The 12,267-nt window shown below is 43.3% G+C and overlaps 1 protein-coding gene across 1 annotated transcript in view; it reads right to left on the bottom strand.

The window, feature by feature from the left end:
• Positions 1-12,267, bottom strand: part of EPRS1 (glutamyl-prolyl-tRNA synthetase 1) — a 91,919-nt gene that overhangs the window by 74,658 nt on the left and 4,994 nt on the right. The window contains exons 2-3 of the mRNA XM_017869928.1: positions 10,184-10,268; positions 1,008-1,134 (exon numbers count right to left, since the gene is read on the bottom strand). Of these exons, the coding sequence (XP_017725417.1) occupies positions 1,008-1,134; positions 10,184-10,268 (212 nt within the window). The remainder of the gene's footprint in view (positions 1-1,007; positions 1,135-10,183; positions 10,269-12,267) is intronic.

Genomic DNA, 12,267 nt, shown 5'->3' with positions numbered 1-12,267 from the left:
TTTTTTTTTTTTTTTTTTTACAAGAGTGTGGAGGGCACTTCAGGAAAGAACAGGAAAATAAGAATTTGAGAATTGGTGGCAGAAATAAGTAACCAACCTGAATGAACCGAAGAGATTGTACCCAACCAAACAGATTCATTTACTTGAAATATTTAAAAGTTAGTACTTAGAAACCATTCTGTGTACTTTGAATTTTACGAGATTTAGGAAGGTTAGAGCAGAATACAAACAGGAAAAAAAGCAGCATCTAAAAAGCAGTACTGTCATCTACTGCATAATGACATTTCGGTCAATGACAGACTGCATATATGACAATGGTCCCACATGGTTATAGTTATACTTATGTTGTCTATGTTTAGATATACAAATACATATTGTGTTACAATTGCCTACTGTGTTGAGTATTGTAACTTGCCAGTATAGGTTTGTAGTCTAGAAGCAATAGGCTACACTGTATAGCCTAGGTGTGTAGTAGGCTATCCCATTTAGGTTTTTGTGGGTACACTCTATGATGCTGAGAGAATGATGAAATTGCCTAATAACACATTTCTCGAACGCATCCCATTGTTAAGAGGCACATGATTGTATCAAAAGTTAATTTACTGATATAATTAATTAAACAAGGCATACACTTAGAAAAGAAAATGAGATCCAAACTATGCGTGTTACCCTGGTCAAACTTAACTTTCCTAGGCTTGCTGCCTTATCCATAAAGTAAGAACGTTGGATGAGATGATCTATACAGTCCCCTCTGGCTATGAAATGCTAGGAATCTGTGAAGGCAAAGATGGCACTAAATGCTCCCAAAAGAACAAATGGTAGGGGATTAAACGTTCAAACTTAGGAATTACAAAAAAAGAATTTTCTTGTGACAACAAAAACAAGATGAGCATTCCGTACCTTGGTCTATATAATTAACACTCTGTTAATATCCTTAAGTAGAATAGTTCATAAGCCAACAATAAATGATGAGGTTCCCATAAAAAAACAGAAGCATAAGACAAAACACACACAACAAAATGTTCATTGCTTACCTCAGTATGTTCCATCAGATTACAGCCATATAACCCAGCTGTAGTTGCAACTCTAGCCAAGTAGCGAAGTATGGAATTCACATCTGTGAATATCACATTTCTAGAATATAAGCATGAGATAAAATATTACTGCTGCTCTAGCAAATCAGTAAGTCATGAGACTTACGAAGAAATGTAAAAATGGAAACCTAAATTTACCGTGTATTTTCTACTATAGTAAAAAATAGATCTGCTAATTTGTTTGTTTGTTTGTTTCAGATGGAGTTTCGCTCTTGCTGCCCAACCTGGAATGCAATGGTGTGATCTTGGTTCACTGCAACCTCTGCCTCCAGGGTTCAAGCAATTCTCCTGCCTCAGCCTCCCAAGTAGCTGTGATTATAGGTGTCCACCACCATGACAGGCTAACTTTTTGTATTTTTAGTAGAGACGGGTTTCACGATATTGGCCAGGCTGGTCTTGAGTTCCTGACCTCAGGTGACCCACCCGCCTCAGCCTCCCAAAGTGTTGGGATTACAGGCGTAAGCCACTGCGCCTGGTCTGTTAATTTGTTCTTTACATGTCTATTCAGAGGTGCAAATACGAAAATATAACTGGGATATTAAGAATAACAGTGATTTAAAATAAATCAAGGCTAGCCAGGAGTGGTGACTCACACCTGTAATCCTAGTACTTTGGGAGGCCAAGATGGGCGGATCACTTGAGGTCAGGAGTTTGAGACCAGCCTGGCTAATATGGTGAAACCCTGTCTTCTACTAAAAACACAAAAATTAGCCAGGCATAGTGGCATGCACCTGTGCTCCCAGCTACTCAGAAGGCTAAGGCACAAGAATCGCTTGAACTCACAAGAATCGCTTGAGCTGAGATCACGTCACTGCACTTCAGCCTGGATGACAGAGAGAGACCTTGTCTCAAAAAAAATAAAATAAATCAAGGCAAAGGAGCAAAGAATATATTGCTAATAAAGAGGCTAAGAAGGCAGATCAAACCTCATCCAAACCTATCACAGGCCAGGTGCGGTGGCTCATGTCTGTAATTCCAGCATTTTGGGAGGCCGCGGTGGACAGATCACTTGAGGCCAGGAGTTTGAGACCAGTCTGGCCAACATGGTGAAACCCCATCTCTTCTAAAAATACAAAAATTAGCTGGGTGTGGTGGTAGGCACTCGTAATCCCAGCTACTCAGGAGGCTGAGGCAGGAGAATTGCTTGAACCCGGGAAGTGGAGGTTGCAGTGAGCCATGATGGCACCACTGCACTCCAGCCTGGGCAGCAGAGCAAGACTCTATCTCAGAACAAAACATGAAAAACTACACAATGTTGGTGGGAGTGTAAATTAGTCAAACCACTGTAAAACGCAGTATGGCGATTTCTCAAAGAGCTAAAAACAGAACTACGATTCGACCCAGCAATCCCATTACTGGCTATACACCCAGAGGAATATAGTTCATTCTACCATGAAGACCCATACATGCAAATGTTCACTGTAGCACTATTCACAACAACAAAGATACAGACCTAAATGCCCATCAGTGACAGAATGGATAAAGAAAATGTGGTATATATACACCATGGAATATCATGCAGCCATAAAAAAAAAAAAAACAACAAGATCATGTCTTTTGCAGGAACATGGATGGCGCTGGAGGCCATTATCTTTAGCAAACTGACACAGGAAAAGAAAACCAAATACTGCATGTTCTCACTTATAAGTGGGAGCTTAATGATGAGAACATATGAACACAAAAAAGGGAACAACAGACACTGGGGTTTAAGGGTGGATGTTGGGAGGAAGGAGAAGAGCAGAAAAAATAACTATTGGATGGCTTAGTACCTGGGTGACAAAATAATATGTACAACAAACTCCATGACACAAGTTTACCTACGTAACAAACCTGCACATGTACCACTGAACCTAAAATAAGTTTTTAAAAAATGAATAAATTTATTTTTAGCAACAAAACAAAAATACTGCAATCATAAAACAACAGGATACTAAAAAAGGAGTATCCAGAATGTAAAAAAACAGAACACTCAGATACTAAAAATGTAATAGCTAAAATTAAAAACCTCAATAGAAAAACGGGATAATAAAGTTGAGGAACTTTCCAGAAAGTAAAGAAAAAACAAAAAATGGGCCAGGCATGTTGGTACACACCTGTAGTTCCAACTACTCAGGGGGCTGAGGCAGGTGTATCACTAAGCCCAGGAGTTGGAGGCTGTAGTGTGCTATAATTCCACCTGTGACTATCCATTGCATTCCAGCCTGGACAGCATACTGAGACCTCCATCTATAAAAATAAAAATAAAGAGGCCAAGCACGGTGGCTCACACCTGTGATACCAGCACTTTGGGAGGCCAAGGTGGGCAGATCACCTGAGGTCAGGAGTTCCAGACCAGCCTGGACAACATGGTGAAATCCCATCTCTACTAAAAATACAAAAATTAGCTAGGCGTGGTGGTGCACGCCTGTAATCCCAGCTACTTGGGAGGCTGAGGCAGGAGAATCGCTTGAATATGGGAGGCGGAGGTTGCAGTGAGCCTAGATTGTGCCATTGCACTCCAGCCTGGGCAAGAGAGCAAGACTCCATCTCAAAAACATATAAAAAAATAAAGAGATGGGGCCAGCGCAGTGGTTCATGCCTGTAATCCCAGCACTTTGGGAGGCCAAGGCAGATGGATCACCTGAGGTTGGGAGTTTGAGACCAGCCTGACCAATATGGAAAAACCCTGTCTCTACTAAAAATAGGAAATTAGCTGGGCATGGTGGTGCATGCCTGTAATCCCAGCTACTCGGGAGGCTGAGGCAGGAGAATCACTTGAACCTGGGAGGCAGAGGTTGTGAGAAGCCGGGATCGCGCCATTGCACTCCAGCCTGGGCAACAAGAGTGAGACTCCGTCTCAAAAAAAAAAAAAAAAAAAAAAAAAGAGATGAAAAAGTGGTTGACAACTTAGAAAACAAAGGGACTAATCCCAACCACCCACATAAACAACAGAAAATGGAGAGAAAACCTTTTTCAAACTAAGAAAAATTTTTTCATTTCCAAAGGCAGGATTTCCAAGCTTTCCACAACGAAAAAAAGGCAACAAAATGCCCAGCAGAACAGATGAAAAATAGACCCAAACTAAAGCATATTATTGTAAAATTTGAGAATACTGACTCCTAAGGGAAGATTCCTCCAAACTTCCTGAAGTCACATAGAAAAGTTCAAAACTCAGAAAGTTTCAGAAGAAAATTACAAAGCAAACAAACAGCAATTATTCCATGGAAAACTAATAGTTTTACATGAAAAGCAATTATACCATGTGGCTCAGCAGTAAATAAAACTTACATGGTCATTATAATGTAAATACAGAACAGTAATCAAATGACAATTATGGTACAACTACACTGGGAGAAAGGGGGAGATAGAGAGCAGAAGTTTATGAGTATGGGGTGACTGTGTGTACGGAATGGCAACAGGGGAAAGTGTTTCAGCTTTATCTTTTTTTTTTTTCTTTTTTTGAGATGGAGTTTCACTCTTATTGCCCAGGCTGGAATGCAATGGCACAATCTCGGCTCACTGCAACCTCCACCTCCCAGGTTCAAGCGATTCTCCTGCCTCAGCCTCCTGAGTAGCTGGAATTACAGGCATGCACCACCATGCCAGGCTAGCTTTGTACTTTTAGTAGAGGTGGGGTTTCTCCATGTTGGTCAGGTTGATCTCGAACTCCTGACCTCAGGTGATCCATCTGCCTTGGCCTCCCAAAGTGCTGGGATTACAGCTCCCAAAGTGTTGAGCCACCACACCCAGGTCAGCTTTATCTTTTCTTTTCTTTTTTTTTTTCCTTTTTTTTTTGAGACAGGGTCTCCCTCTGTCATTCATGCTGGAGTGCAGTGGCGCGATCTTGGCTCACTGCAACCTCTGTCTCCTGGGCTCAGGTGATTGTCCTGCCTCCGCGTCCCAAGTAGCTGGGAGTACAGGCGAAGCCACCACACCCAGCTAATTTTTGCTTTTTTTTTTTGTAGAGACAGGATTTTACTACGTTGCCCAAGCTGGTCTTGAACTGCTGAGCTCAAGCAATGCACCCGCCTCAGCCTCCCAAAGTGTTAGGATTACAGGCGTGAGCCACCGTGCCTGGCCCAGCTTTCTCTTTCTTAGTGGAAAGATATTGTCTAAAACTGGAAAAATAAGGAGAAACAATACTAGAATGTTAAAGACAGAGGTCAATACAAAAGAATCAGCTCAAAAGAGTTGAAATGTTTGTTCCTATAGAGGGAAAATTAGAAGATGGGAGGTGAATGGTGCTTTTTACTAAAATACTTACAGCACTATGCCGCTAAAGTATTTGCATATGTAGCTTTCGTTTTTTATTTCATTTTTTAGAGATGGGGTTCTACCTCTATCACTCAGGCTGGAGTACAGGGCACAATATTGGTTCAGTACACCCTTCACCTCCCAGGCTCAAGCAATTCCCAAGCATCAGTCCCCCAAGTAGCTGGGACCAGAGGAGTGTGCTACTACTCTTAGCTAATTTTTGTAATTTTTCTAGAGGCGAGGTTTTGCCATGTTGCCTGGCTGGTCTCAAACTCCTGAGCTCAGGCAATCTACCCACCCTGGCCTCCCAAAGTGCTGGGATTACAGGTGTGAGTCACGAAGCTCAGCCATAGCTTTGATTTAAAAAAAAAAAAAAAAATTGTAATGAGGCTGGGCGTGGTGGCCCACACCTATACTCCCAGCACTTTGGGAGGCTGAGGCAGGATCACTTTAAGTCAGGAGTTCAAGACCAGCCTAGGCAACACAGGGCAACCCTGTTCCTACAAAAATTTTTCAAAAATTAGCCAAGTGTAGTAGTACATGTCTGTACTCCCAGCTACTCGGGAAGCTGTGGCAGGAGGATCGCTTAAACCCAGGAGTTTAAGTATGTAGTGAGTAGTGAGTCGTGATTATGCCACTGCACTCTAGCTTAAGCAACAGAAAAAGATCCTATCTCAACAAAACTCTCCAGCACTTTGGGAACCCAAGGCAGGAGGACTGCCTGATGCCAGGAGTCTGAGACCAGCGTGGGCAACAAAGTGAGATGCTATCTCTACAAAATATTTCAAAAATCAGTCAGGTGTGGCACATGCCTGTGGTCCCAGGTACTCAGGAGGCTGAGGCAGGGGGATAACTTGAGCCCAGGAGCTCAAGGCTGCAGCGAGCTATGATAACACCACTGCACTGCAGCCTAGGCGACAGAGTGAGACCCCATCTCTAAAAAAAACACAACAACCACATCAAAAACTTTTAATGAAAAAACAGACTTGGGCCAGGTACAATGACTCATGCCTGCAATGCCAGCACTTTACAAGGTCAAGATGGGAGGAGAGCTTGAGGTCAAGAGATCGAGACCAGACTAGACAATAACGCAAGACGCTGTCTCTCAAAATTAGCTTGGCGTGGTGGTACAGACCTATAGCCCAGTTACTTGGGAAGCTAAGGCAGGAGGATGGCTTGATCCCAGGAGTTTGAGGCAACAGCGAGCCATGATCGTGCCACTGCAATCCAGCCTGGGTGACAGAGCAAGACTCTATTTGTTAAAAAAAAAAATGTTTTAATAGACTAATTTTGTCAAGACATTTAAATAACATGATCAAGGCCGGGCACAGTGGTTCATGCCTGTAATCCCAGCACTTTGGGAGGCCAAGGCGGGCAGATCACCTGAGGTCAGGAGTTCAAGATCAGCCAGACTAACACAGTGAAACCCCAACTCTATTGAAAATACAAAAATCAGCCAGGCATGGTGGCAGGTGCCTGTAATCCCAGCTACTCAGGAGGCTGAGGCGGGAGAATCACTTGAACCCAGGAGGCAGAGGTTGCAGTAAGCAGAGATCACACCATTGCACTCCAGCCTGGGCAACAAAAGCAAAACTCCCTCTCAATAAATAAATAAATAAATAAATAAGATATTTGGAACCTTGCAGAAAGACACTAATTTTGAACACATAAAAAGTTTACCTTTGCAGCTGGGTGCAGTAGCTCGTGCCTATAATCCCAGCATTTTGGGAGGCTGAAGTGGGTGGATTGCTTGAGCCCAGGAGTTAAAGACCAGCCTAGGCAACATGGTGAAATCCCATCTCTACAAAAATACAAAAATTCACTGGTATGGTGGCATGTGTCTGTGGTCCCAGCTACTCAGGGGCCAGGAAAGAGGGGAGGGGACACTGAGGGAGGGGAATCATTTGAGCCCAGGAGACCAAGGCTGCAGTGAGGATTGAGAGGGCAAGAGGCACACAGAACAATTTATTTAGGTTAGTACTTTGAGAATACAATTACAGATTAATTTCCTTTACTTATATTATGCACAGTCACCTTTGTGATTATCACTACAAACAGTTTATAAATTTTGTGACCAGCAAGTCAACAGTAAGAGTAAGTCTGGCAAAGATGAATTAGTGGCTTTCAAGTGAAATATGTACCTACTATTAACAGAAGCCAAGCATTTCAGTAATGACTATTTTTCTGTCTTGGGGCAGTACTTTTATTAAGGCAAAAATCATTAGATTAATTCATTAAAGTTAACTTACAACACTAGCCTAATTCCAATCACTGCAGGTAGGAGAAAGTAACATCACTATAAATACTACATAAACAACATCTGGCTTTTAAAATCAACATATTTGAACTAGTGACAGTCTACGTATTATAACTCTTTTTTTTTTTTTTGGAGACGGAGTCTCACTCTGTCGCTCAGGCAGGAGTTCAGTGGCGCCATCTCGGCTCACTGCAAGCTCTGCCTCCCAGGTTCATGCCATTCTCCTGCCTCAGCCTCCTGAGTAGCTGGGACCACCATGCCCGGCTAATTTTTTTTTTTCTTATTTGTAGTACAGATGGGGTTTCACCGTGTTAGCCAGGATGGTATCGATCTCGACCTCATGATCCGCCCGCCTCGGCCTCCCAAAGAGCTGGGATTACAGGTGTGAGCCACTGCACCCGGCCTATTACAACTCTTAATAACACTATGCCATATTCAATTATTTTTAGTCAACAAAGAACTATAAAGCATCAGGAAAAAGAGTGGTAGAGAACGGAAATCCTCCTCTTGGATTATTTTCATTTTTCCCTTTGAGGCTCAACAAGGGGGACTGCAGTTCTCCAAGTCAAGAAGCTGCATGGCACTTCTTTCAAACCTATTTCTAAGTTTTTTTCATGAGAAAATGATACCAAGCTGGTAATACCTCTTATTTTGTATACTGTATCCCTTCCCTAATACAAGTCTTTCTTATATCAGTTTATTAGGGGCCTTTAACATTGTGCTGAAACATTTCAAAATCTGCGTCCTGCTTGAAAATACATCCTTGAAACCCTCTTTAAATCTGGTCCAGATTCTTCTATCTGGCAAAGTTTTTTGAGTTCTTTTTTTGAGACAGAATCTTGCTCTGTTGCCCAGGCTGGAGTGCAGTGGCACAATCTCAACTTACTGCAATGTACGCCCACCAGGTTCAACCTATTCCCCTGCCTCAGCCTCCTGAGTAGCTGGGACCACAGGCACGTGCCACCATGCCCGGCTAATTTTTTTTGTATTATTAGTAGACACGAGGTTTCACTAAGTGGGCCAGGCTGGTCTCAGACTCCTGACCTCAAGTGATCCACTCACCTTGGCCTCCCAAAGTGTTGATATTACAGGCATGAGCCACTGCACCTGGCCACATACATACCCTGTTTCATAGGGGAGCAGAAAGATAGGGAATGTAGATAATTCTTTAGAGCGAAAGTAAATCATCAGATAAAATGGACCAGGAAGTGGGCGCAGGGAGGTGAGAGAGCAACATTAAAGGAAGATAAGAAACAGAGCTGCACAGGAACAAAGACTGTCTTATGATATGGATAAAGTCACCTAGGTAATACCTTGAAGCTGCCCTCAGAAGCGCAGGTGAAGTCTAAGCTGGGATTGACTGACCTTTCCAGATTATTTGATGAGATCCCTAAAGAGGGGATTTAAGTCAACTGCATTTCTTTTGGAAAGATGCTTTCTTGGTCACATGAGGAAATTCTAGAAAGTCCCTCTCTACGTGATGGGGGAGTTGGGCATGGAGGGCTGTGAAAGGAAACAAGGTTAGAGGTACCCTGATTCTGAGGTAGCTTCTAAGGCCTCTCAGCATGTCAAAGTGCCAGTCTTTGGGTTATCGCTTTCTGAGGCAACATTCCCCTGTCTGAAACTTCCCTAGAAGTTTCAGTTAAAAGCTGAGTTGGTAGTTGTACAGGAAAAAATCAATAGCTAGGCACCAAAGGATCCCATTAAACCAGTCACTCATTTCTGGGAATAGGCCAGTCCAATTAAATAACTGTGCCTCATTTCAGGAGCTGGTGTTGCAGATGGGCTCTCAAAGTTAGACCTCTAGTTCCTTTTAAACAGATTACATGGGGAATCAGTTTGCTGAAAAATTTAAGTCTCTAGATTCGGTTATTTTAGAATAAAGACAAGCATACTTCTTTTAGGGACAATCTACCTAATTAGTAAGTAAAACAAGCACACAACATTTGCTGCTGCATTTTTTTTTTGAGACAGAGTCTAACTCTGTCGCCCAGGCTGGAGTGCAGTGGCACGTTCTCGGCTTACTGCAACCTCCACCTCCCGGGTTCAAGCGATTCTCCTGCCTCAGCCTGCCGGGTAGCTGGGATTATAAGCACGCGCCACCACATCCGGGTAAGTTTTTGTATTTTTAGTAGAGACAGGGTTTCACTGTGTTAGCCAGGATGGTCTCGATCTCCTGACCTCGTGATCCACCTGCCTCAGCCTCCCAAAGTGCCGGGATTACAGGTGTTAGCCACCGTACCCGGCAATGCTGAATATTTCTTTAAATGCCATTCAGAGGCCAGACATGGTGGCTCATGTCTTTAACCCTAGTGGTTTGGGATGCTGAGGCTGGAGGATGGCTTGAGGCCAGGACTTCGAAACTGGTCTGGGCAACACAGTGGTATCCTACCTCTAGAAAAAACAGTTTTTAATTAGCCAGGTGTGGAGGCATGTGCTTGCAGTCCTAGCTACTTGGGAGACTGAGATGGCAGGATCCTGAGTCCAGGAGCTCTAGGTACAGTGAGCTATGATCATGCCAGCGTGGGCAAAAGAGGGAGACTCTGTCTAAAAAAAAAAAGCCAATCAGTACTGAAGATAAAAAGATGAAAACACTTACTCAGAAACACGAAGAATATTCTCTTTCCCTTCTTCAATGGAAATGCTGACATCGTCTTTCACATGTTCTACTGCCAGCAAAGCTCCTATAAATAATATGAAAAGATTTTTTATCTTTAAAAGCAATGCAGTATTTAAAACTTGAATCATAAAGCAATCAGGATGAGTCAACAAACCAATATTAAGTCCTGTAAGGACTTTCTCAGTAGTCTGTAGACAGAAAGTATAGTCTTTTGTCTCAGAGCAGCAACAAATCAGAATCCAGAAGCCATTCACTAGCATATCCAACTGGTTTTGAATTTGTTCAGCTTTCAGTTAGAGACACTGAAATTAATCTGCTCCTCCCTTCAGAGACAAAAAGAAATTAATATAGTGCCAGCTGCGCATGGTGGCTCATGCCTGTAATCCCAGAACTTTGGGAGGCCGAGGCAGGCGGATCACCTGAGGTTGGGAGTTCAAGACCAGCCTGACCAACATGGAGAAACCCCATCTCTACTAAAAACAGAAAACTAGCCAGGCATGGTGGTGCATGCCTATAATCCCAGCTACTCGGAAGGCTGAGGCAGGAGAATCGGTTGAACTCAGGAGGCAGAGGTTGTGGTGAGCCGAGACTGAGCCATTGCACTCCAGCCTGGGTGACAAGAGTGAAACTGTGTCTCAAAAAAAAAAAAAAAAAATAGTCTTGTGCCTTATATAAAAGCTTTTGTTAATATGTTGACCTTGGATTTTAAAAAACTAAAACAAAAGAAAAAAAAAAGCTATCATTAATAGTATTTGAGTGACTATTATGTGGTAGTCACTATGCTAAATGCTTTACAGTTATAATTTTTCATCTTTGGGGTAACCTGTAGAGTTAGATTAGAAGGACATGGTATCTCATGCCTCTAATCCTAGCACTTTGGGAGGCTGAGGTGGGAGGACTGCCTGAACCTACAAAGTTCAAGACCAGTCTGGGCAACATAGTAAGACCCTGTCTCTACAAAAAAATACAAAAATGAGCTGGGCATGGTGGTACATGGCTGTGGTCCCAGCTACCCAAGGGGCTGAGGTGGGAGGGCTGCTTGAGCCTGGGAAGTCATGGCTGCAGTGAGCTGTGATTGCACCACTGCATTCCTACCTGAATGACACAGCGAAACTGTCTCAAAAAAAAAAAAAAAGAGTGAGATACTTCCATCCCCATTTTACAGAACAGGAAATAAGGCTAAAAGGAGTTAAATAACTAGCCTAATGTCCTTGACAAAATATACGACAGTTAGGATCTGAATGCAAGTCTAATGCAGTCCACAGTTCAAACTCTAAAACAGTGTAATATGGCCTCTTGACACTTAATTGATTCATTAATCCTCTGTCCCTTAATTTGGTTAAGATGGACAGGCTGGGCATGGTGGCTCACGCCTATAATCCCAGCACTTTGGGAGGCCGAGGTGGGCGGATCACCTGAGGTTGGGAGTTTGAGACCAGCCTGACCAACATGGAAAACCCCATCTCTACTAAAATATAAAATTAGCTGGGCGTGGTGGCACACACCTGTAATCCCAGCTACTCAGGAGGCTGAGGCAGGAGAATCACTTGAACCTGGGAGGCGGAGATTGTGGTGAGCCAAGATTGTGCCATTGCACTCCAGTCTGAGCAACAAGAGTGAAATTCCAGATACTGATTTATGAACACCATGCTCTAGTGGAAACAGGGCTGTGGCAAGGAAAGTACAAAATAAACCTGAAAAATCTTACTGTGTTAGAAAGCAAAGGAGTACTCAAAGACAGACAAGAGATACGTTGAAAGGACACAGAGTCTGCCAGGTATGGTGGCTCAGGCCCATAATCCCAGCACTTTGGGAGGCCAAGGTGGGAGGATTACCTGAGATCAGGAGTTTGAGACCAGCCTGGCTAACATGGTGAAACCCCGTCTCTACTAAAACTACAAAAATTAGCTGGGTGTGGTGGCACACGCCTATAATCCCAGCTACTCGGGAGGCTGAGGCAGGAGGACCACTTGAACCCAGGAGGCAGAGGTTGCAGTGAGCCAAAATCATGCCACTGCACTCCAGCATAGGCAGTAGAGCAAGACTCTGTCCCCCCCCCCCCA

This window comes from Rhinopithecus bieti, unplaced genomic scaffold (genome assembly GCF_001698545.2).
Source record: "Rhinopithecus bieti isolate Rb0 unplaced genomic scaffold, ASM169854v2 scaffold_1673, whole genome shotgun sequence".
In the NCBI taxonomy this organism is placed as follows: domain Eukaryota; kingdom Metazoa; phylum Chordata; class Mammalia; order Primates; family Cercopithecidae; genus Rhinopithecus; species Rhinopithecus bieti.
The sequence above is the reverse complement of the archived record's forward strand: the minus strand, read 5'-3'. Positions and strand labels throughout refer to the sequence as shown.